The sequence below is a fragment of the Myxine glutinosa genome, chromosome 5 (genome assembly GCF_964187855.1).
Source record: "Myxine glutinosa chromosome 5, kmMyxGlut1.1, whole genome shotgun sequence".
Taxonomy (NCBI): Eukaryota; Metazoa; Chordata; class Myxini; order Myxiniformes; family Myxinidae; genus Myxine; species Myxine glutinosa.
This window is the reverse complement of record NC_136265.1, coordinates 89,878,092-89,904,870: the sequence shown is the minus strand read 5'-3', so window position 1 is coordinate 89,904,870 and position 26,779 is coordinate 89,878,092. Positions and strand designations below refer to the sequence as shown.

The 26,779-nt window shown below is 44.4% G+C and overlaps 1 protein-coding gene across 1 annotated transcript in view; it reads left to right on the top strand.

Moving 5' to 3' along the window:
- LOC137428469 (uncharacterized) overlaps positions 1-26,074 on the top strand; it is a 112,419-nt gene extending 86,345 nt beyond the window's left edge. The window contains exons 7-8 of the mRNA XM_078777380.1: positions 19,655-19,765; positions 23,411-26,074. Coding sequence (XP_078633506.1) covers positions 19,655-19,765; positions 23,411-24,015 — 716 coding nt within the window. The 3' untranslated portion in view covers positions 24,016-26,074. The remainder of the gene's footprint in view (positions 1-19,654; positions 19,766-23,410) is intronic.
- Positions 26,075-26,779: the final 705 nt, after the last annotated feature.

The following is a 26,779-nucleotide window of genomic DNA, read 5'->3' as shown; positions in this document are numbered from 1 at the left end:
GTTCCATATTGAATTTATAACCTATTGGGGTTGAATAAGCGCGGAATGAAAATATTGTATTTGTTTTTACTCCATCGACATAAGCACCATCAACCAAATCACAGTTAATCAACACCGAATTTATACCTGAGGATATGTCAACAACGTTATCACTGACAAACGTATTATTATCCTCAAGCTTTTTTGCGGAGAAACCTAACATCTCTCGGAATAAATTAGTAATCGTGAAATCTATTTTATAATTATTTAAAAGTCTAATAGTTTATTTTGATGTATGTTTTTGAGTATCTATTTCGATATTTTTAGGTTCATCACCTTTTTCTTTCATAACGCGTGAAATTTCTGAACATAGTATAGGAATCTCGTAAGCACCGGGGTTTTATATCCATAGTTTTATATCCGCTTCCCAGATTATAACTAAACTTGTTATTCTTTTCTGTGATATTAAACAAGGTATTATAGGTTTCCATAGACAATAACGCCGCTTCATATTCTTTTGCAGGATTAAGTGGTACCGGGTACGGGAATGAAGCCGTGTGATCACTCGTTGTAAAATCAAATCGAAGAGTTGTGTGTTCTCATTTTATTGTATGTGAGATAAAAGGTCTTTGTATTGACATTTATTAATTATTTTCATATTCATCAACTGATTTAGAATGGCTGATATTTCATTAAAACAATTGTTATTTCCCGCTTCCTTACTACCCAACAACAGTAATAGTCTATTAACTAATTATTGTGATGAGTCACTCGGAAGAAAACTAACACCGGAGCCTGAACTCAGTCCAAGTTTATCTAAAGCATTTTAAATATGTTTTTCCTTCTCGTTCTTCTTACCTTTACCCCTAATATACCCCTCATAATCAATTGCGTTTAGCAACTCAATATACTCTCTATCTTCCTCTCTTTCCATATCAAGTGGTGCATCAAAATATTTTGAACCTCTGAGTCCGGTGTGTGTGAGAAGAAACATTAATCTAGGGGTTAATTTAACATTTGGGTGAGTATCTCCCAAAAAACATTAACTCATCATTAAATACTAATACCGACTCGTTAACAAGATAAAACACTCCTAGTCCTCCTACTGAAATGAGTCCCGTTTTGGTTAATGTCTCCCTTTTATATTCATTGTTTTGAAGAGGTTCCGCAACATAATCAGAAAGGTTATTTATCTTCCTAAGGTCTCAGGATGATTGTGTTGCTTCTATACTTGTAAGTTCTTGATTCGCTAGTTCCTCCATCTCTCGCAACCCTTGTTGTTGTTTGGTTGTGTATGTTATCACGGGAACTTGGCCTGGTAGGTCAATCAAATCATGCACCTCTTGGCTTTTTTGGGGGGTATATTCTATCGCAGGAAGTTGAAATGAAACTGCCTTTTGTTCGGTAGATTTTAAAAGAGGTTTAAAAAACTTCTCGTTTTCTTTCAAGCATTTCTTCACCCGTTAGTTTCTGCCTCCGCTTCTTCTTTATCTCTTCCTCTTGTTTAACAACTTTTGAAAGTCATTGTTGATGTTCCTTAAATTTTCTTGCTCGTTCTTCAGCATTCATTTTATTTATGCAAAGAAATTATTAGTTATTACATCATCTTCTTTAACAACGATATATTTACATTTTTCAGTCGTATGTTTCATATGACCCTCAAATTCCTTTTTACTACATAATGTAGAACAATTATCCCTCCAAAAATTAGTTATATCTAATGCATTTAGTTTAAATAAAATAAAAGTGTTAGCATTGTTTCTTATTGAGCAACGAGGGAGTTGGAAGTATGATTGACTAAGATAAATACAATTACAAGAAGAATGACGTCCTCTTGTATAGTAGCTGTCCATAACCATTTTATTTTTCTCATTATCACAATCATCAAAGATAACGAGGTTCTTTTTTGTGTCATCTAAATCTTGGGGTAAAGGTATATCATCTGTATTATTGCTAAGAATACGAGTTATAGGTGATGTGGGTTTTGATTTATTTTTCCATTTTTGCAGAGTATCACAAAATAGTTGTATTACATCTTCAATGGCGAGCTCATTTAGTTCGTGTTGAAGCTTAAATAACCCGATTATATCTTCTTTTTGAAGACCCGCATTAAAACCTTGGGATAGTAGTTGATACTCTGGTTGAAAACTTGACTTTGTGAACATTATTAAATTTTCATAATCTAAAAAATTTGGAGTGAGGAGCATCTTTAAAAGCAAACAGGTTTTCCCACATCCGCTTGAACCAACTATTAGACATCTTAATGAATTTGGGAGGTTCTTATGATTATTAAATTTTGTCTTACTTTCCCACACGGGTAAAAAATCATCCATTTTATATATGTTTGAAAATATTTAACGTTTAATCATGCATCCTGTGTGTTATCCCTATTATAATTATGTACACATATTAGAAGCGACTCAACCAACCGTATAATTGTGTTGAATATATCTTGAAATATTTTGAAAATAGGTTCATCCATTTTATATACAGAAATAAAAAAAATACTATTTTAAAGAAGTATAACATAAATGTTATAATTCTTTAATTTTAACCGCAACTTACCCACATCCTATCATGTAAATTTTAAGTATATATATATATATTTCATATTATTTTACCTATGTTGTGTCATTAGTACTATCATCGTTAAACATACACGCTGCTGCTGCTGCCGTAATTTTATTTTGGGATGTAAGATTGTTAATATTAATCATTAACCTGTTTGTTTTCCTAAATAGCTCTTGAACAACTACATTATTTATCTTCAATTGAATGGATGGACCCGCACCACTGATAAAAAATATTTGATATCTCAATAGCGCAGATAACTTTACAGTTCACACCCATCAATTCCTCTGGTTTGATGCGATGATCTTCAATGCATGATTCTTCAGTGATTTTGTTATCGTAAAACGAAGTTAGAATTTCAGGATGTTTATCCGCCTCCGTGTACTTTTCGTATTTGTTTAAAAGTTTTGGATACATTGTTGGTGGGTAACCTTCAATAGCAATTCCTCCATCACGTTTTCGCCAAAATATATCAAGTCCGTTAACACGGGCTCTAAACTTGTTCTGGTCCTTTTTCATCTTTTCAATAACATCGGATTTCATCAAATGTGTTTTAATTGCGTCAAGAATTTCTTCAAACATTTCTATTGTTTTTGTTTCCGCCGTCGTTGGGAGGAAGCGTGAATTATATACATAACAAGCGGCAGCGAATATGATTCAACTCTGCGCTCCTTAGCATTATTTTCATTCACTTTAATACCCCATGAAAACAACGTTGGTGTTTCGATAAACAGTTTTCTAATACCGCTTTGTGGGTGAGTATGATCATAATTATATTTAATCATAATACGGTAATAGTTAATTCTGTTGTTGTAATATTTTGGTTCTTCAAAGATAATATTTTTAATATCAAAATTCAGATAAGTCAACGCCATAATAGTTCTTTTTAATAATATTATTTTATTTTTTTAAACTAAAAATCATTTTTTAAATTTAATTTTATAATCTTATATATAAATGACAATATCTATTATTACACAAATATTATGTATCATGACCTCATTCTCCATTGTGAATCTTTGTACCCCACAGCTAAATGATAACATTAACCTTGTTATTCCCCGTCATTTTCCCTGTTGTTGCGCGTATGATTGTGTTATTACTCATGATTGTCGTCGTTATCCTCACCATTTGATTATGGAGATTGTAACGGGGATCATCACCATGATTATGACGATCGTGATGATTTTGGCTGTTGTGATGTTAAGGATAATGATAAGGATAATGATAATTACATTATTGAGTATTGTAAGTCCATAACCCTACCCGAATGCTGTGAAGACCCTGGTACTTGTATGAAACACGTTAGTGTTATAGATTCAACTACTAACGTTAATGTTAATATAGTAGAAAATGACGCCGATATTGATTATTGTCGCGAATATTGTTGTACATAAGTAAAATTATTTCTTACTAACCTAAAATTTTGAGTAAATCATGAAAATCGGGAAAATCGGGAAAATCAGGAAAAAATGACAAATTGGAAATTTTGAAAATCAATTTTTTAACTCAACTGGACTATGTCCAGCTGGGTTTTTGTTGACACCCAGTGTCCGTCGTCTGTCTGTCTGTCATCTGTAAACAATTCGACGTCTACACTCTAAAAGTCACAAATATTGACCAGATTTGATGAAACTTGTTATGCAGCATCTTTAAGACATAAACTAGTTTGGGATTGCATTTGGGCGTTGCATGCCCCAAAATGGGCGCGGCAGGTTTTTTTTGTATACAAGATCGAGGCTCACATAAAACATAATCACATAAAAACAAACTGACACATAGAACATATGATAAAGGGCATGGGAGACAAGATGGGGAGAGAGCGGGAATCGCAAAAGTAGAACATTTGAGAACAGGGACATCGGGAGATCTGTGGGAGGGGGAGGGCTTGGGGGAAGGGTGAGGGGTGGGGGTGGGAGAGTTAAAAAAAACACATGGACACTGCAAGGACTTCCAGGAAAGAAGTCGGTATTTCAAAAAAGTGGATTTGGGGTGAATTAACAGGGGTAGAAAAGATGAAGGTTTTGGATGGGGGACGAAAAGAGATGGTGGTGAACAGCTGTTGAAAAGACCTGCAGGGAGGAGTGGGATTGAAGAGAGTGAAGCAGTTTGTTCCAGAGGTGGGAGAAAAGAGGAATGAAAGAGTGAAGGTGACCAGAGACTCAGAGAGTCTTGATTTTGGCAGTTTCACCAAAGGAGGGTTGCTGGCAGATCTTGGTTGCTGGCAGAAAGTCCTTCCTTGGCACACCTGAGCTCCTCACCACATACAAGGCTTTCATCCGCAGTTCATCGATCTTGCAACCCCCCCCCCCCCCCCCCCAAAAAAAGATCTAGGTCTGGGAGTTAGGGCTAGGAGTTGGGGCTAGGAGTTAGGGATCTTTGTTTCTTTCACATTTCTTTGTACTTTTTCACATTTCTCCTTATTCATTCTAATTATTCCTTGTTCTTTCTTTCTCTATTTTTTCATCTCTGTCCAAGGAGAAATTAATTATTGCAGAGATTATTCTGGAAGGTTCACTTGGCTGCGCCTGGATGGGTTTGAGGGTTGTAGAGTGGCGGCTGCAACCCGAATCCTATCCAGGTTCCTCCTGATGACTCCATCTTTGCTCTTTCCTTATTCGGGTTCCTTCTGATGACTCCAATGTCGTATTTTGTTTTCCGTTTCATTATGATTGTACCATATCCTGATGCTGTGTGGATTCTCCTTCCCCGCTGATGGTCCTCTGGTAGCTTGTAACTGTTGCTGCGTTTTTGCCTGAGGAAGAAATGCCGAAATCTATCTATCTGGGTTCTTCCCAACATCTTTCTAGGGCTATTAGCTAGGGCTATTAGCTAGGGCTATTAGCTAGGGCTATTAGCTAGGGCTAGGAACTAGGGCTTAGAGTTGGGGCTAAGAGTTAGGGCTAAGAGTTAGGGCTGAGTTAGGGCTAAGAGTTAGGGCTAAGAGTTAGGGCTAAGAGTTAGGGCTAAGAGTTAGGGCTAAGAGTTAGGGCTAAGAGTTAGGGCTAAGAGTTAGGGCTAAGAGTTAGGGCTAAGAGTTAGGGCTAAGAGTTAGGGCTAAGAGTTAGGGCTAAGAGTTAGGGCTAAGAGTTAGGGCTATTAGCTAGGGCTATTAGCTAGGGCTATTAGCTAGGGCTATTAGCTAGGGCTAGGAACTAGGGCTTAGAGTTGGGGCTAAGAGTTAGGGCTAAGAGTTAGGGCTAAGAGTTAGGGCTAAGAGTTAGGGCTAAGAGTTAGGGCTAAGAGTTAGGGCTAAGAGTTAGGGCTAAGAGTTAGGGCTAAGAGTTAGGGCTAAGAGTTAGGGCTAAGAGTTAGGGCTAAGAGTTAGGGCTAAGGAGTTAGGGCTAAGGAGTTAGGGCTAAGGAGTTAGGGCTGAGAGTTAGGGCTAAGAGTTAGGGCTAAGAGTTAGGGCTAAGAGTTAGGGCTAAGAGTTAGGGCTAAGAGTTAGGGCTAAGAGTTAGGGCTAAGAGTTAGGGCTAAGAGTTAGGGCTAAGAGTTAGGGCTCGGAGTTAGGGTTAGGACTTCGGGATAGGAGTTAGGGATCTTTGTTCCTTTCACATTTCTTTATACTGTTGCGGATATGGGATTTACATCCATCCATATCCGCTTGTAAATAGTCCCCTATTTCCTCCATACTTCCCAACTATCCCCAATCCCCCATTCCCTAGTCCCATTTTCTGTAAACAACACTCTGTAGACCCGACCTCCCCCTATTTCCCCCATTAAATGTCGCATCCAGGTCCACCGCATCTCACGTAGACAACTATAGGACATCTTGCTAGTTATTCTTAGTCTATGTCAGTTAAGGATTCGTTTCCATTAATTCTGACTCTTCGTTGCACCAGAATGTGATTGCATGGCACCGTTAGGAAGTTTAGGACCTCCCAATACCTCCCCGCAGCTCTTCCTCACGGTTCAGCAACAACAACAACAACAACAATAACGGCGGCGGCGCGGGGAGTGCGCGTCCTCACTCCGGCTTGGTTGGTGGGGGGTGTTGGGAGTGCACCAGGCCTTTCCAACGAGCCGCCATCGAGCATGTGCTCGACGGGGTTACCAAGTAGGGGCTCGCTGTCAGCTCCTCGTCAAGGGCGGAGCCCGGTAACCCCCGCACCCAATAGAAGCGGCGGACCGGTCCCATCTGGGGCGGAGCCAATGAGCCGAGGGCGTGTGACTCCCCGCTGAGCATGCGCAGGAAGAGGGAGGTGACGTCAGATGCGCGCTGAGCTTGAAGCGAGAAGGACGCCACCTCCGAGCGCTGTGACACCTCCCCGCATCTCTGGACTGGACCGTGCTTTATCCTGTCCCTGAGCCAAGGTGCACCTTGTGCTATCGACTGCCTGTCCTTCCCTGCCATCAATCCCTGTGTAAGTCAGTCTTGTTCCGTTTGTCTGTGGTCTGTCTGGGATAGATAAGACTGTAACTAAGTGCCCATCTCTTCTGTGTCTTTACCTCATTACCTTGTAATCTACCCCTTCTCTCCACCACTAATTATATCCTCCTCCGGAGGTCTTGAGAACTGTACCCCTTGCGTCGTTTCATCTATCCCAGTCATTGTGTCCTTTCCAATCATTGATTTAGCATAGCGCGATTTGGTCAACGTCGGGTGGAATCGGGTGAGTTGGGGAAGAATTGTGGGAACTGTTAGGTCGCGGCAATACCACTGCTCGGTAAATAACATCTAATCCGCGATCCGTAACAATTGGTGTCGAGGAGTGAGATACGAGGCCCGAAGCGCGCTTAACGCGCTCAAAATTACAAGCAGTTGGAAATTGTTTTGTTTTACAAAAAAAAACCCGAATTTTGAAGGTCGCGCTATGGCAGATCAAGACGGCTGGGTTCCGGTAGAGGAGAGTGAGGCAGGGTCGATCCAGGACCAAATTGAGGGACAAGAGGAGAGCGAAGCAGTGAGGGCGGCAGGTTCGCAAAATGGCGTCCTCGCGCACGAGGCTTCAGGCGCGCAAAGTGGCGTCCTCGCGCACGTGGGTGTAGCGGCACCAGATTTTGCCGCGCCCGTGACCGTAGCAGCGGCCGCAGCACCAATGAACTGGGGCCTATTCATGCAGCAGATGCAGGCCTTCATGGTCAAGGCGGATGAGGAGAGGGAAGAGAACAGGGGGATGAGAAACCAAATTTTAGGAATGGGGAACCGGATGGATGCTCAGAGTGAGCAATTGGGGGTAATGAGGGACGAATTGAGGGCTGATAGTGAGCGAATGAGGGATGAATTGAGGGCTGATAGTGAGCGATTAGAGGACCAAATGGGGGTAATGAGGGACGAAGTGAGGGGTACCGGTGAGAAGTTAGACAATAATTTTGAGGGGTTAGACAACGGGATAAAAGAGGTAAAGAATGGGTTAACGGGGGTGGAAAATAGAATGGCTGCCCAGGAGAATCAGTTAGAGGGGGTAAAAAATGGGTTAGAGGGGTTAGAAAACAGTATGGAAGGCAAATTGAGGGACATGAGGGACCAAGCGGAAAGGGAAGTTAAAAAAATGGGGCAGCAGATAGAGGGGGTCAGAATGGGGGTAGAAACTAAATTGGATGCTCACAGGGAGGAAATGGAGCAGATGAGGGTGGCATCTGGGCAGGAGATGCAAGTGATGGGAGAGGAGATCAGAAGAGGTGTGAGTGAGGAGGTCGGAGGAGTGCGCGAGGAGGTGAGGCACTGTAAGGAGCGCATGGAGAAGGAGGTGAGAAAGGGGACTGTAAAATTGCAAGGTGGTATAGAGGAGTTGACGCTGGGAGTAGAACAACTGACAGTGGGACAAAAGGAGTTGGGGGCAGGTAAAGAAGAACACAGCGGTAATAGAGGGTTTAAAATCGACACAGAAGGAGATGAAAAAGGACGTAGGGGTAATTAAAAAAGAGTGTCAGACGGTACATGAGGACCTGACGAGGAAAATGAACAAGGTGGTAGAGGTAATGGAGACGAAGGACCGGCAGGTGAGGACGCACATAGAAACGGTCAAGGTGGCCTTAGAGGACGAGCTTGAGGAGACGCACCGGGAAATAAAAGAGGTGAAGCAGAAATTAGAAGAAGTGGAAGAAGGGGTAAGCGAAATTAAGAAGCGACGGAGAGAGGATAAGAAAGAGATAAAGGAGGAAGTAAAAGAATTGGTCCAAAGTCTGTGTTCGGATCGTGATGATGTGCTCATTAACCGGATGAGGGATTCACAGGTGATGGAGAAGCGAAGAGAAAGAGGACCCGGTGTAAGTGGTGACCAATATGGTCGTGCGTATGATGCACCAGGTGATTTAATAAGCTTGGGGTCGAGATGGACCCGGGTGTTCGTGAGAGGCCGTTGGTGAAGTGTGCGACAGGTCTGGTGTGCGAAAAAGGAGGTGTGCGAGAAAGTCCGACTCTGGGGTGTGTGAGGAAAAAGTGCGTGCCAAGGAGTGAGGGTGCTGTCGAGAGTGAGTCGGTCGTTGCGCGTGTGCGAGGGAGCACATGGAAGCGCGTAGTGAGGAGTGTTACGGAGGGTGTAAAGGGAGAATGCATGCCTGTGGTGAGTGTTACAGCGGATGTAACGGGAGAGGGTGTGCGAGAAAGATGTGTGACGGACAGGTGCATGGGGAAAGAGTGCGCTGTCAAAAGTAAGGAAGAGTGTACACCTGTGGTGAGTGTTACAGAGGGTGTAATGGGAGAGTGTGCGCGAGAAAGGTGTGTAACGGACGGGTGCATGAGGAAAGAGTGCGCTGTCAAGAGTGGAGGTGAGAGTAGTAAGAGTGACACGGAGCGTGAGTTGGTTGTGACAGGTGAGAAAGGAAGCACACCTGGAATGGTAGAGCGTGTGTGGGAATGCACACTTGAGTTGGTCGTGAGGCACGTGGTTGGGTGTGCGAGTGAAAGCACACCTGTGATTGTCACAGAGGAGGTGACCGAGGAAGGGGCGCGAAGAGGTGTGTTGGTGAGGTGTGCGAACAACGAATGTGTGCCAAAGTGTTCGGTGGTCAGGTGTGTGACCAAGTCTGTGAGCGGAATGAGTGTACCGAGGTGTGTAAGGAAAGGTACGAGGAGCATGGGAACAGCTGGAGGTATGAGCAAGAAAGGGGTAGCGTATGCATGTAAGCATGCAGGTGAGGCATCGACGGTAACCGGGTTAGCGGTTAGAGCGACTTATAGCCGAATCGGGCCCTCGGTGCGTGCCGGGCTTCGCGTGCCGCGAGAACCAGCAGGGATCCGAGCCACGGCGGGTTCGAAAGGACCGCCGTACGCGATCCACGCTGGGCCTCGCTTTGAACGGCCGCGTCCGTGCTCCACTAGGCGGAGCGGGCAGCCCGATAGGAAGGGTCGTCATGGCGACCACTTTTTGTTGAGACGTGCCGGCAGGTCGAGATCGGGACATTGGATGGCTCCACGCCGAGGTGGTGCGTGGGATCTCGGCCCGGGTAAGCCCCCGTCCCTGCACCGAGTGCCGGACGCATCCAGCCGCTGGCACAGAACAACCCGCATTCATTGCTCGGCTGTACGAAGCCGAGCTTTAGAAGGGAATTGGCGAACCGAGAGGATCTAATAAGTAGACGGGTGATGAGGTTAGTGTTTTGGACCCAAAATTAAAAAAAAACAAAATTTGATGATTGGCAAAGGATTGGCAGTAATGATTGGCAGATGATGGGTAGTGATTGGCAAATTTTTGATTTGTTGAAATTTGATGTGCAAAATTGGTAGTGGGAGATGCTCGATGTGGTGGGATGGCAACTCTGTCATCCCTCACAAACTATTAGTCTAGTAGGAAGACTAGGTCCCCCTGCACCCCCCGGAGATATACTTCTAATCAGTGTTTCTAGATTGGAAAAAATGTGTAGAAAATGACTAGCTATGGCCCCAAGCTGAAAAAATGTCCCACATACCATTTTTATGCAAATTACTGCTGCCATTATCAAAAAAACGATTTTTGACATATCTCAGCCAATATTGCAGATAATTGAAAAATGAAGGTGTCTAGACCCATGTTTTGAAGGGCATAGATCATGATAGAACTATTCATAACATGATTACATGTGTCTATGGTATACTAGTATGCTAATTAGTGCTTTATTTACAAAATAATCACAGTTTTACGAAATAATAGACTCATATTAAGGTCCGTCTACACAGACGTTAACACAAAGTTTTATTTTTCTAAATATTACAACTGTCAAAATAGTCCTAGCACTCAATGTGACCACTCTTCTCTTGCTTGTTTTAGATAAACATCATTAGCATTAGTGATTCTACACTGAGTCAGTCATCATCATTTTCATCGAAATCGTCAGAGTCAAACTCTTCTTCTCCTTCCTCTTCCTCCTCCTCTTCGTGCTCTCCTGTGTTCAGAAGATCCACCAGTGAGGTTGGTAGGATGGGACCACTGGACCACATTGGTTTCAACAGTCCTTCATCAGTCCTTATCCATCCTTGCTCCTCATAAGGTTTTGGCTTTTCGATGATAGGTTGATCGGCTCTTTTGTACAATGCTACGCGGTGGTTCACACGCTGGATGTGCGGCTTCAGGGCAGACTGGCATGGAGGAAGGCGAGCCAGATCAACCTTGGACTTGGATGTGAGGGTCTTGTCCTCTCCCACCATTTTTCGTAGCAGCTTGGCACGGACAATGTCCACTGATGACTCGCGACTCTGGCCGTACATCACACAGGTGAATTTTTCTAACTGCCTCTCCACCTCAGGGTTGGCATCCCAGTTGTCACCCAGTTCACCGAATGCCCTGTGAAACCTGGGATTCTTCTCCAGCTTTTTCAAGGGCCCGACTTTTCCCTTCCCTTTGAAGGCACTGGTGCAGTCTTCTCCGCTGAACACATAGTACCCCAGGAGAGTGGCACAGTAGTCCTCTCCCAGGGATTCTGCCAGCTCAGAGACGTTGACAAGTTGGCGATGCTTCCCTGACCCTGTATCCAGGTACACCGTCAGCTTGATGTTGTGGGCATGGTGGAGCAGGATCAGGAGGATGTCTGTGTCCGGTGTTCTGACTACAGCGTTCTTGTATCCGATGGTAGCAGCATGATGGAGGTACAGAACCACCCTGGTATCAGTCTCTTCCTGGTTGCTGTAGATCGTGGGGAGGAAGTCTGCAAGCCATGCGTGGAGGTTTCCATGGATACCATACGAGGAGAGTTTGGTGAGCAATTAGCACGCTACCAGTACCAGTCATTAATTAGCATACCAGTCATTAGCACGCTGAGAAAGCGGACAAGGTCTGGAGGTAGGATGTCTTCAGGATTGAGCTCCATGTCTTCAGCTGTTGGTGGCCATGGTTGGTCTTTACACTCTCTGAAAGCCTGTAGAATACCCTGGCGAAGTTGGAGGGCAACATTTTGGTTCTTGTTTGTGCGTCCGAGTGTGAATGCTCGTGCGAGAGCATTGGAAACTGTTATGTTTGAGCTGTGCACAAGCCAGAAAGAAATGACATCACATTTGTCATGATCAACCTTCGTGAAGTGGATATGCTCCTTGATTGGGTCATTCTGTAGGCGTTTCAGTAGTTTCTCTGACCGATAATTTGAGTTCTCATATCCATTCAGTTTCAGTTCCTCGACATAGAGCAAGCGCAAGGAAGAAAGCTGTAGAACTTTATTCTGCTGGATGACCTGGGTTTGAATGTGTTCCAGTACTGAGTTGAATGCCTTTTCATGGGCGGCTGACATGCAAGCCTGCTCCTTTGGTGCTTCGGCTCTGTGAATCGCACGCTCATAGTTGTAGAATGCTGTGCGGAAAGCTTTAAAACATGACGGATGGTGTTTGGCCTCACATGCAAAGAGGTCTTTGTTTTTCACCTTTCGATGGAGTCGATAGAGACCCATTTTCTCAGCCCGTGTTTCGATTTGCTCCCATGCATTTTCTTTGTTTTTAAAGGATGGGAAGGTTGTAGGCCTCTCAGTATTGCGATGAGCATCTTTGGTCTCAACTTTCTCACAAAATATACACTCTGGCGGGAAGATGGGTTCAGCAGAACCTCCTGGTTTACGAGGAGAGTGATGCCATGATGAGGTTGATGGCCCTGGTTCTGTATCATCTCCCAGACGATGAAAGTGGCGGACAAAGTGCTTATAACACTTGCTGTGATATCCTACTCTTTCTAGGTCATCAGGAAGAGTTGCCGGGATCTGATCACATACTGATTGCATACGACATGGGGAGTCATGCGGTTGGTTGAGACGTCTATCCCGGATCTTTTGAAGCAGTTGCAGTTTTTCTGAAGCAGATCCTTTAATTTTACGGAGGGGCGTGAAATCCCCATGATCAGACATGGATGGTACATGAAGGATGCATGTAGGAGGAGAGCTTTGGGCTGCAGGTTCTACACTCCGTTTTCTTTTGGGCATGCTTGCTGTCGATGTCTACCATCACTGTTAAATGACAAATAAGAAATCACGAATGATGTTAAAAGTGCCTGTGAAAGGAGGCTCTGAGTTTTCAGTGAGGTAACAGAGGTTCTGAGTCATGTTCTACACTAGGGTACTTTTTAGCTGACTAAACCATGTTTAGTGGCATCAAAAGTGCTAATAGCTAAAACATCTAAATTCTTCCACACTAACGTTAGCTATCTAGGCCAATGAAACATTGTGCTAAGTTACTGTAGCTAGCTCAGCTGTCGTGCCTCTTTCTGGTTCAATTCATATACAGAAGTCAACAGATATGTCTCATGTTTGGCATTAACAAAAGTTTAAGTTACACCGACATTAGGAACATACTGTACATAGATGAGGCTAGCTTTAACGTTAGCTAACATGGTGCTAGCTGGCTCAGCTGTTATTCTGCCTGTTTATGATTTCATGCAGAAACTGAAGTCAAGAGTGTGAGTAACATTATAGTTAGCATCTTACCTGGCTAGATTGGAGGATGAATACCAAGAACAACACACAGATGGAATGGAAGACTGAACTTTCAACTGAGGTATTCAATAACATCAACGTTACCAATTGATACGAGCGCGCGACATTACCAATTGATACGAGCGCGCGAGCGCGCATGTTACATGGATGGAAATGTAAAATGGCAGCTATAGCAGCACTAATTTGGATCTCTAGTCTGTCATTTCTGCACTGTGATTGGATAACATAAAAAAATATGTTTGGGAGTTAACAGCAGGAGTTGGTAGATTTTACGTGGGCTGGGTGAGAAACCTTTAAATAAGCAAGTGAAAATCTCTCGCAATACAAAGTCAATGGTGGGAAGAAAAGTTGAGTGGTACCAATGTTACTGCCAATGTCCCGCCCCTATGCAAGACTCAGGAGCATCTTGTTGACATTTAACCTTGAAAATACCTGGGTTTAGACCCCTTATGTACCATGTTAAGTTATCTGCAGTATTAACGTATCCTTATCATTTGTAAAACTGATTATTTTGTAATTACAGCATTAATATGCATACTAGTATACCATAGACACATGTAATCATGTTATGAATAGTTCTATCATGATCTATGCCCTTCAAAACATGGGTCTAGACACCTTCATTTTTCAATTATCTGCAATATTGGCTGAGATATGTCAAAAATCGTTTTTTTGATAATGGCAGCAGTAATTTGCATAAAAATGGTATGTGGGACATTTTTTCAGCTTGGGGCCATAGCTAGTCATTTTCTACACATTTTTTCCAATCTAGAAACACTGATTAGAAGTATATCTCCGGGGGGTGCAGGGGGACCTAGTCTTCCTACTAGACTATATGGGGCAAATGCGCTATAGTTTATGGGGTGTATGGCAGTGAAAACTAGCCCGGGTGGGTTAGGATATTGTGTGTAGGGCCCTAGAAGATGACATTAGGTAACGTTAAGGTTAGTTAGTGACAAGGATACCTGTAGAGGGGACGCAGGTAGATTAGAGTGGATGATAATGACGAGGGAGCGCAATAGTTTAAAGGGACGACTGGGAAGCGCAAGTTTCAGAGGGGAGTAGTTAGATGAGATGATGCTGTGTGAGAACTGGACAGGTGTGTGGAGCAGTGTATGAGTAGTGAGTGTTGTGGATCAGCACGAATGCGCTTGGGGGAGAGAAGGGTGCAGGCGGCACCAAGTATGAGAGCACAGGTGTGCAAGTACAGGTGTGTGGAATACAGGGAGTATTGGAATGAGTGGTGTGGAGAGAGTTGGAGTAAGTGGTACGGAGTGGTGTGCATGGTGCGAAGGTGTGGATGGGGGAAGAGTGGACCCCTTTTCACGAGTACCCGGGGAGGGTAGTTTAAAGAATAGTTCGAAGGTAGAGGTAAATTGTGGTTGGATATTGGCATTTGTGGTGCGGATGCAGAATGGTATTGTGGATGGGTGCATTGGTGTGGTGAAATTGGCTGGTCGTGTGGCCTGTTAGTATGAGTGTGAATGGTTGGGCACTCCGCCACTGTTAGATGTCGGCCAGGTGAGGCCGCAGGTGGGCTCTGGGAGCCGTTAGTGTCAGTGGGTGCTTGAGGATCCCGGGTGTGGATCGGGCAGCCCGTGCCAGAAAGGGCACTGAGGGGGTGAGAGTACGAGAGGGCCTTCCCCAGTTAGTTAGGTTAGGGTGAGGAGCAGGTGAGCTCGGTAGGCAACAACAGTGGTGGAGGTGTGCAGGTGGGCGGACCAGCTGGGAGCGTCACACGACCCAGCCACCGAAATTGTGCGGGGGCACCGAGTGATGAATCGGGGGAGTGAGGCCCCAACTTGAGAAGCACCACAGTTTGGTCAATGGGAATTGGTTTTTAGAACCCATAGTGTAAATTGGCCAATGGATTGGCAGGGAAAGACCCCGGGTAATGTAAAGTTGTTAAAGTCATTTAGGAAATAGTTAGGATTGATGAACCTGTCGCACCATACGCAGCCACTTACCTGAGGTGATGATGATGACTCCACACCTGTGTTCCTTTGTTCTGTGTTGCAGGAAAGGAGAATTGCTGTGTGGATTTGTGAGACGCATCACGACGTGGATGAGACATTGGGGTGATTCCATCTCTCCCTCCTTAGGAGGGACTGATGATGAATTGGTGATGGCAAATTTTGATGTTGAGTTGGAGATGGCAAATTTTGATGAGAGTTGGAAATGGCAAATTTGATTGGTTAGGAGGGAGAGAAGACGAATTTGGTTGATGGGAGGAACGGGGAAGACAGTAGGGACGTTTGTTGATGTGTAAAGTAGATGTTTATGGGTAGTGTTGTGTTTTGTGGATACAGTAAGGGGTAAGGGAGGGGCAATGTAGGTTACCTGGTGGGGTGGGGGGCGTACGGTAGGAACGTACCTGTCTCACCTGGTTCCCATGTGCCCCCAGTGTGCATTACCTTATATTGCGTGCACTTTTGCGCCCTTACCACCTTACTCACTTGTCTTCTTTTGTCTCCCACCTCCGAGGATCTGGCTTTGGGGCGGAGAGAGAGGAGAGAGAGGTGCTGGCTCCGCAGTTGTGGGCCTGTACTTTCGCTGCTTGCTGCCTGGATCGATACACCATATGGACCGCAATTTTTGTGGCCGCCCACAATGGACCGCAGTTCTTTTGCGGGCAAGCACCACCCGTTGATGGACCTCTGGGTCAACGTGGCACCTATGCCATACAGGTGAACCACTTTTCGTTGGCCCCCCTGACGGCCACAATTCAGAAATGGAGCCTTTCTTTATTGGCGCCTTTCTTTGTTTTTATAGAAGCCAGAAGGCCAAGTGCACTCCATGAAGGCAAGACCAGCGGCAGAACATCGGCCGGCTGCGACACCACCGGTGACCATGGACACTTGATTGTGCTTTTGTTTTTATTGAACACTTTATTGGTGCACCGGATGGTGCTGACTGTGCATATGGGGTGGTGCTTTTGGTGCTTGGATGGGGTGCTCTGCACATTATTAAAGGCCGTAGGGCCACAGGGCACTCGTGGGTTGGTGTATCGATGCTGGCATGCGTGCTCTCTCTATGCATAACATCTGCATGTGTTCCTCAAAGAACAGGTCCTGGATCGTAGTGTAAATATCAGTCTTGTGTAAATAATGCTCCCTACCGGCTGTATGTTTAGTTTGAGAATGCTTTCCGTGATTCGGTTATCCTGTGGGTGTGTTTCTGTGAGGAGAAGTGTGCAACGTCGCAGGGGGACATATTTACTCATTTGTGAACATCTGTAAAACTGTCGCACTCAGGGTTGAGTTAATAGTAGAGGGAACTACATCTGAGTGCCACACTAAAGTAGGTAAAAATTTATCGGGTCGGGACGCCCCGAGGTAGAGAAGGGTGCAATGTTGTGGATATGGGATTTACATCCATCCATATCCGCTTGTAAATATTCCCCTATTTCCTCCATACTTCCCAACTATCCCCAATCCCCCATTCCCTAGTCCCATTTTCTGTAAACAACACTCTGTAGACCCGACCTCCCCCTATTTCCCCCATTAAATGTCGCATCCAGGTCCACCGCATCTCACGTAGACAACTATAGGACATCTTGCTAGTTATTCTTAGTCTATGTCAGTTAAGGACTCGTTTCCATTGATTCTGACTCTTCGTTGCACCAGAATGTGATTGTATGGCACCGTTAGGAAGTTTAGGACCTCCCAATACCTCCCCGCAGCTCTTCCTCACGGTTCAGCAACAACAACAACAACAACAACAACGGCGGCGGCGCGGGGAGTGCGCGTCCTCACTCCGGCTTGGTTGGTGGGGGGTGTTGGGAGTGCACCAGGCCTTTCCAACGAGCCGCCATCGAGCATGTGCTCGATGGGGTTACCAAGTAGGGGCTCGCTGTCAGCTCCTCGTCAAGGGCGGAGCCCGGTAACCCCCGCACCCAATAGAAGCGGCGGACCGGTCCCATCTGGGGCGGAGCCAACGAGCCGAGGGCGTGTGACTCCCCGCTGAGCATGCGCAGGAAGAGGGAGGTGACGTCAGATGCGCGCTGAGCTTGAAGCGAGAAGGACGCCACCTCCGAGCGCTGTGACACCTCCCCGCATCTCTGGACTAGACCGTGCTTTATCCTGTCCCTGAGCCAAGGTGCACCTTGTGCTATCGACTGCCTGTCCTTCCCTGCCATCAATCCCTGTGTAAGTCAGTCTTGTTCCGTTTGTCTGTGGTCTGTCTGGGATAGATAAGACTGTAACTAAGTGCCCATCTCTTCTGTGTCTTTACCTCATTACCTTGTAATCTACCCCTTCTCTCCACCACTAATTATATCCTCCTCCGGAGGTCTTGAGAACTGTACCCCTTGCGTCGTTTCATCTATCCCAGTCGTTGTGTCCTTTCCAATCATTGATTTAGCATAGCGCGATTTGGTCAACGTCGGGTGGAATCGGGTGAGTTGGGGAAGAATCGGGGGAACTGTTAGGTCGCGGCAATACCACCGCTCGGTAAATAACATCTAATCCGCGATCCGTAACAATACTTTATCACATTTCTCCTTATTAGTCCCCTACCGGTGTACGTACAACGGAGGGGACTATAGGTTTGCACGCCGTCCGTCAGTCCGTCAGTCCGTCGCGCAAAGAACAGTTTTCCGGACTCTTTTTCTAAACGCTTAATGCTAATGATTTCAATCTTGTCACATGGTTTCCTCATGATAAGTTACAGGTCAGGTTCGAACTTCACGACGTTTCGATCATTTTTAACAAAGTTATGGCACTTTGAACTTTGGGAATTCTGATAATTCTGATGATCCTTAACTCAGTGCCATTTTAAGTATTAATTTCCTTTAAAAACCAATTTCTCTGCAATAATAGGACCGATTGAGATAAAATTTTCACCATATGATGGATTCGGTCTGTAGAATATTTTAATGGTAATTATGACGTCACAGGTTACGTGGTTCGGTCGCCATATTGTTTTTCGTGAAAACACGAAAATCCCTTTTTCTCTGCAACGGCTGAACAGATTGAGGCCAAACTTTGCAGGCAGAATCGTATACCCATGACGAACACAAAATTCAGCGAGCATGATGTCATGCGTCACATGGTTTCAGAGTTATGACGTTTTTAAGCATGAACCTTTAAAACCGAGCTCCTCCCTCATTTTTGATCCAATCGAGGGGAAACTTCACAGATCTGTTCAGCACTAAAATGTCCTTTTGGAATTTGCGATAGGGCACGTGGTTTGGCAGATATCGTTAATTGAACGAAAATATTTTTAAAAATGGATATCTCTTGTTTATTCTCGAGTTCTCCTCAAGCCGCACTGCGCGTTCTCAGCCTCGTCTCACGAACGTCAACAGCGCGACACAGCGCGCGCTTTCCGGAGGGGCGGAGCCAAGCCGAGCAACATCTATATATACACATCGATCATTGATCGTGAACCGAAAAATATAATAAATTACTGATGGTTTCAGAGTTATGACGTTTTTAGGCATGAACCTTTATAACCGAGCCCCTCCCTCATTTTTGATCCAATTGAGGGGAAACTTCACAAATTTGTTCAGCATGTCAATCTACTAAAATGTCCTTTTGGAATTTGTGATAGGGCACGTGGTTTGGCAGATATCGTTAATTAAACGAAAATATTTTTAAAAATGGATATCTCTTGAATCGCTAGTACCTCAGACCGTGAGTTGGTAATAATTTATATAATTCACACAGTGCAATACGTGCAGGCCACTCCACGGAGCGACCTTGGGGGCTTATCAACGAGGCGAGGCGTGACACACATGTGTCTCAGCATACCTCAGATCAAGTTTGAAAACTAGCATCAACCGTGCATAAATTTGCATATTCGATCATTTTTGACAAAGTTATGGCACTTTGAACTTTGGTAGGGGACATGTATTGCAGCGCAATACTCAGAATGCTTGTTCATTCTAATTCTTGCTTGTTCTTTCTTTCACTCTTTTTTTCATCCATCGGTCCAAGGATAATTGAATTATTGCAGAGATTTTTCTGGAAGGTTCACTTGGCTGCACCTGGATGGGTTTGAGGGTTGTGGAGTAGTGGATGAAACCCAAATCCTATCCAGGTTCCTTCTGATGACTCCAATTTAGTATTTGGTTTTCTGTTTCATTGTTATCAAAATGCTTTGACACGACTCTATTCCCGTGGGCAAATTTTTTATTTCCTCTCTTCAAGCAAGACCTCAAATCAATGATTTTAATGCAATATTTGTATTTATTTAGCTATTTTAAGAGTGTGGAACCAGCTATGCACGTAACACAACACTGCCTGCATTTAATAAAAGTTACTTTTTCCAGATTTATTTGTGAAAGTGGAAGTGAAAACTGAGCACGACTTTGATGTTCACATGGATCGATGCGAACCCAATGACGCTGAAGCTTCTGTCTTCAAGAACCATCCCCATGAAGGTTTCTGTCAATGTCTATACATTTTGATTCAAGCAGTTTGATGATGAACGCTGGTGTTAAGAAAAAACTAGAGCAACGCCAATATGCCTCCGCATGTCATGGGCAGATGCCCTCGTTCACTGTCATAAAAATAAACAAGTTTGATTTCAATCGCTTCAGCTGTTTCAAAGTATCTCATTTTCACCAGACAGGACAGGTTTCACATCGATTGGTGAAGCGGTTTTGAAGAAGGGATTTTAAAAAAATATCGGCTTTCAAGCTAACATGGCTGCCAAACCACGTGACATGTGACCTTAATAAAATGTACACTGCACTTATGTATGGGTGGGGTGTCATGTTTTGATGACGCTTTGTGTTTTTTTAATTATTATTATTTTTTTGGTATACAAGATCGAGGCTCGTGAAAGAGCTAATATTAATCACACAAAAAGTCAAACCGACACATAAAACACAAAATAAGGGGAGCGGTAGACAAGATGGGGAGAGAGGGGGAAGGACACAAACACAAACTCTCCATGGGGAAGACGGGGAAGGACACATACACAACAAACACAACATGTTGATTGGATAAGGTTCGTTTTTCTATCCAAGATGGCTGCCAAACCACATCACATACGATGTCATCATTTTCAAACTAAATACAACAATGGTGTTAGATGACATTTGTAAAATTTTGTATCGATTGTGTAAACGGTTTCAAAGATATCATTATTCAATATTTTCCTTTCAATACAATATTGCTGCCACACCATGTGACCAATGTTGTGTTCATGATCAACTTTCAATCACCATGCCGAGTCAATGACACACGTAATGTTTTGAGTCAATCGATTTGGTGCTTTGGGCGAAGATGTTTTTTTCAAGGTTTTAGGTTAAATCCAATATGACTGCCAAACCATGTGACCTATGATGTCATAAATTTAATATTTCAATACAAATTGGTCAAAGATCATATGCATACTCAAAACTCTGATCCCTAAAATATGATTATCATGGAAAAACACAAACTTTTGCACATTACTGTAGATATTGTTATGTTTGTGGAGGTAAGTGAAGAAATACCTTAGGAGAGACAGGAATGTATTGTTTAGCATGGACCATGTGACGTGTAGAAAGCCCATTTCGATGTACATAAGCAGGCCGACTGTGTGGGTAAGAGTGTTTACATGTCGCCAGAAGGGGCGTGGCTTTTGTGTTTATTAGTTCTCAGGCATGAGATTAATAAACCCCAATGTGTAATTGGTTCCCCTGTGATTTTTCCCTTTTGTTCTTATAAAATGCACTTGGCCAGCCATGCAATCGGCACATTGTCACAACCACACCGACAAGCTCGACAGAAACCCAAACATTTGCCGATCGGCAAGGGAACCCCTCTCCCGAACATTCTAGATGGGCATGAAGAAAGGCCGTGAGGCCCCTTCCCGAAGGGAACGATTGGTCATGGCCATGGAGTGGTGGGGTGCAGGGATTGGTTTGAGTGTGATGTCAGCGAGAAGGGTGGCATTTCCCCCCTCTCTCGCTCTCTTCTGGTCCTGGCTTCGTGGTGAGCGGACGCTTTCTGTATCAGGCTCGGTGTGGCGTCTGGCTCATGTGTGCTTGTGAGGAGAGCTTTTCTGGAGCTGTTGTGCACAACTTTCATGTTTTAGCGTGAGGAGGAGGTGTTGGTAGACGATGGTGCTCTTTGGAGATGGAGGAGGTCACGAGCGAAACAAAGAAGGATCCTGCCTCCTTGCCTCACACTGGCGGCTGGCTATGGACACGATTCCGCGCCATCTTGTGCACTTCCCGCGCGGTAACTCTGGTTCAATGACCAGCAAGCCCTACCAGTTATTTGTGGATGCAAAGCTGATTGCCCGCCGATTACAAGCGCATTTTCTTTTCTTTATCTTTCCCTGTGTCTGTAATTGAGTCTGGATGGAGGGTTCCTCACCTTAGCCAGTTACTATTAGTTTTACCTCAACATTTTTATTGTCTTTGCATTTATTTTCATTAAATTCATTATTTGTTGCATCTTACTGTCCTGTCCGTGCCGATAAAGACCGGTCTCGGATGGATTGCCGATCGAGCTTACACTCCGAGGAGTTCTGTCAACAATGGCGGTGTTCTTTACATGTGAGCGAAAGGAAAATGACGAACTTACCTGGACGTCTTCCATTGGAGCATAATCAAGCAAGACCGACACGGATTTTAAATGTACAAAAATACCGGCTTTATTGAAGAAATGCCGGTAACAAAAGAATGCACAACAAAATATGAAAATCCTAAATGAGGGACCCTCCAAACGGACTCAATTACAGACAAGGGGAAAAATAAAGATGAAAATAAATGGGTGGGTGGGCATTTAGCTCTGGTCCCTTTGTTCGTCCCGGATCGTCACAGGCCCTCCGTCCTTGCGCGGGAAAAACACCTTGGTTGGCGTGAAGTCCATGCGCGGGAACAGCACTGTGTGCGGAAAAACATCACAGGCCCAGGTCGCTCCACCCAGCCCCGCTGCCGCTCCGGTTCAGCCAACACCGTCCCTAGCCATCACAAAACTACGGGCGAAGTGCACCTGAGTCCACAAGCCGCGACCACCCCTCCTCACGATCATCGAGGCCTCCAATGTCCCTGGCACAAGAGCGCTATAAATTGTTCACGTGCTCGTGAAGACGGCCCACACGCAAGAGCACAACTGTGACTGCTAGGCACCAATGTTCCAATGCAAGAGAAAGTAAACCTCGACCACCCACCACCAAAGCCAGGACCTAAAAGAGCAAATGAATCCGACTGTTCGTAAAGACTGCCCCTGGTCTCGGAGAGAAAATGTCGGGAACCCAACTCTTTTGTTAGCTCTTACGTCAACTCAAGCTCTTACATCACCCGATGACGTCTGCGTGTCCGCTCCTATTAGCTAGTGCCATCTCATCGCTCTTGGTGCTCTTCGGGGCGTGGCCTCCCACCTCTCCTGTGCCTTTGTGATCACCAGGTCGGTGGTATCATTGGTGGTGCTCAATATCCTGTTTCCGGTTAGTTTTTATTTGGTGTCTTAATGCACGATTGTTGGCTTTGTGTGTGTGCTGCATTGTCATCAGGAACAGAGGGGAAATAACAGAGGCAATTACATACAGGGGATTTACCATTAATCCCTAACTAATTAACATAACTCCCCCCCCCCCCCCCCCTCATCATGGGAACAATTATACACTTACATGACATACGGTCTGCCGGATCCCGACTTATGTACATGGGGATTCTTCTTCTTCATTAGGACAAACGGAGCATAATAATCTATACACTTCTACCTTAACTAAGGTAATTATTGCCTACTCCCCACGAGCATAACATTACTTTTGTGTGTCATAATTCGTTTCTTTGTTCTGTGGGTTTGGATTAACCCAGTGTCGGCCGTCCGATCAGGTAAAGCTTCGGGCCTCTCCCGCACGCTCGAAAAGCCAAGATAATCCCGCCAAGTTCAAAATATGCCTCGGAGTAGAGCACCGTTTGGCTATCTGCCGCCCAGGATCTTAATCACCGGCGACACGACAATATACAACAATAATTTTTTTTCTGCCGTGCAACAAATACTATGTAATGTTTGGGTACATTTGTCTGGTCATGTGAATCTCATTTTGTTTTTTTACAGATCATGTGATGTTGTATTTACAGGTGAATCCACTGAATCTACAAGGGAGACTGCACCAACTTTAATTAACGATGCAGACGCACACCCGCAGGAATCACCAAATGAAACAAACAAGAGGACTTTTTACAAACAAGACAAAATGAATGTGGAAATGTTTGCACAGAATAATTTTTACAAGGCTCACAAAAGAAAGAAAGCTGAACATCAATGCAAATGCACAAATTGTGGAAAATCGTTCAGTCGCCCAGACAACTTGAAAACACACATGAGAATTCACAGCGGAGAATGCCCATACAAATGCAATGTTTGTGGAAAATCTTTCAGAGGATGGGCGAGCCTTCGAAGTCACTTGATAATTCACAATGGAGAATGGGCATACAAATGCTCAAGTTGTGGAAAATCTTTCAATCAATCATACACCCTTAAAACACACATGGCAATTCACAATGGTGAGCCCCTGCATAAATGCACAAATTGTGGAAAATCTTTTTGTCGGCCATCCAACCTTCAACAACACATGATTATTCACAATGTACAACGCCCGTTCAAATGCACAGTTTGTGGAAAATATTTTAATCAGCGATCTACCCTTAAAAGGCACATGATTATTCACAATGGACGTTCCTGAATAACGATCCTTTACTGAAAAAGGAGGGGGACATTTTGAGTTCTGAGAGACCTTCCTCACTTTCTAAAATCCGCAAATGGAGATGACAACGAACGGGAGAACACCTGTATGCATGCATGTATGTGCACAATTTCTGGAAAAAATTTTAACGAGTCACCTCACCTTAAATAAAATGCACATGACGATTCAAAATGGAGAACGCCTGGAGAAACGCACAATTTGTGGAAAGTCTCTCATTCATCTATCCACCCTTAAAATGCACATGGGAATACACAATGAGAGATTGGGGCACATGAGCATTAGCCGCAGGGTGCAGCACGAGTCTAGAAAGGGGGGGGGGGGGGGGGGGGATAACATTAGCCTTAAAGGAGGGGATGGGGTTATTATTATTATTATTTTTTTTTTTTTGCGTATTCGACACACAAATACCACATAAACACACAAACACAATGCAGGTGGATACTTTGAGAACTGTTTGGTTTCTGTTCCATCTCTTGAAGCCCATCTACTTGTGGAGATAGCAACCAACAACAACAACTTACACACAAACATACATGCATATACGGGCACAAAAACACATGTGCGCACACACACACAAACACACACACAAACACACACACGGAGGTGGATACTTTGAGAGCTGAGAGGGTTCTGTTCACTTTCTGAAACCCAAATTATGGAGATAACAACCAATAAGAACATTCATACAAATGCACAGTTTGAGGAAATCATTCACTTATTTGTGCGACATGGAAAGAGGTTTAAAATTCACAATGGAAAACACCCGTGGAAATGTACATTGTGTGAAATGCTTTTTATTCTGTTCCACTCTCAGGAATAGGCAGAAAATGACATCTATCCAACCTCAAGAATGAACTTTCAAACTTGTCTCCCTTCTTGAAAACCTGATGGTGCCTTGTTAGTCTTTCTCAGGAGTGTGGTCCTCCGCTATCGCTCTCTTCAAATGACACCACAGCCGCTTCCGCTCTTCAGAGGTCATATAATCCATCATAACAGTTGATATGAAATTTCTCCTTTCATCCAACAACCTCATCTCCAATCACCAATATGGTTTCAGACCAGGTCACTCCACCTTGGACATGATGCTTCTACTCTGCAAACAATGGATGGAGGCCCTCAACATCAGACATGAGATTAGGGATGTTCCCGAAAAATAGTCATGTGTTCATTTTACTGAGGAAATGTTTAAATTTAACTTAGGAAATGTGCAATTTTAACTTAGAAAATGTGCAATTTTAACTAAGGAAATGTGTAATTTTAACTTGGGAAATGAGTTTCGACATACACGCCCATATGTACCTCCACACATATATACACAGGCCATATCTCCATTATAGTTTGATGATGATTGACACAACTCCGCTGAGTGATATCAGTGACCCCTATCAAGAAACCAGCATCCCATGGGGAAAGCCACGTGATTGGCTGCAACCAAAGATTTCCCAATAATGGTGAACCCTCTTTTGTGGAGGACACCCTTTTGAACTCAGACTTACCAAAAAGTGCAAAAGGAGACACAGATCCCTTCAATTGAAAAATATTTTCATCAAGATATTGAATTGTCATGAAAGTACCTGTTTGAATAAAGTGACGACTTGCAGCCACGTCCACACTGATTTATTTAAATAAGAGTAAAATGTGTACAAGAGTCGCAGGATATGTTAGTTGGTGTCGTGTTCACGATTCATCACCAGTCTTTGGGTTGATTACTGAAGGAACAAATCTGATAACAGCTGTAACTCGACGTTACAGCTGTAACTCCCCCTTGGAGATCTCGCGAGATCTTGGAGACGACGTCACGGTTTTTCGATGCTCTACAGTCGACACGGTCTCCACGTTTTCAAAGTTGTCATTGTTCACAATTGTATTTTGTCGAAACTTTATTTATCTTTCGGTGTGTGAACCTATAGTGTACCCCTTGGAAGTTTCTCGGTGTTTATCTTTCATAAATTAATCGTTTCTGTTTGCCGGGTATCTGCGGCCTTGCCTCAGGCTTCCCTCGTCAAAGTTTGTTCCTTCCTTCGCCCCCCCCCCCCCCCCCCCCCACAAAAACAACAACTTTTATTTCCCTTTCTCCTCGTGCTTTTGCCCCATCGTGCGCCTCTGTCCACGTGCGCTGTCCCACCCCGCCCCCATTATCGGGGCCTTCCACCTCTGTCCACGTGTTAAAGCCTTCCACCTTTTGCCCTGTTCAAGTGACTCATGGTTGTCCCTCAAGGCCCTCTCCCCGTTGGTATCTTTGTGAATACTAGGGCATGCCCGTACTATATATATATCTAAAATTATATCCCCCTCCTCTATTTACATGAAATGGTTTGGTCCATTCGCAAAGCCAAAGCGAACGGCTTGCGAGTACGGTAGAACCCCCCCCCCCCCCTCTATTTACATGAAATGGTTTGGTCCATTCGCAAAGCCAAAGCGAACGGCGAACGGCTAAATCGCCATAGCTCGGTAGCTCGCTGCTCTCTGATTGGTCGAATCGTTTTTTGGACATAGCTCGGTAACTACTTGTCCGATTAATTTCAAACCTTGAAAAGGCACATCCTCGGGTCCCCAGCAATATACCTGGCAAGTTTCAAGTATATCGGACCGGTAGTTGTCGAGAAACAGCGGTCGCATACACACAGAGATTACTGGAATTATAGATAGATAAGACTGTTCTTCACGGTTCTGTTTAACACGGAATAGCCCGGAGGGGGGCTAAATTAGCCCCCCCTCGAAATTTTTCGCGATAATCTTTTAA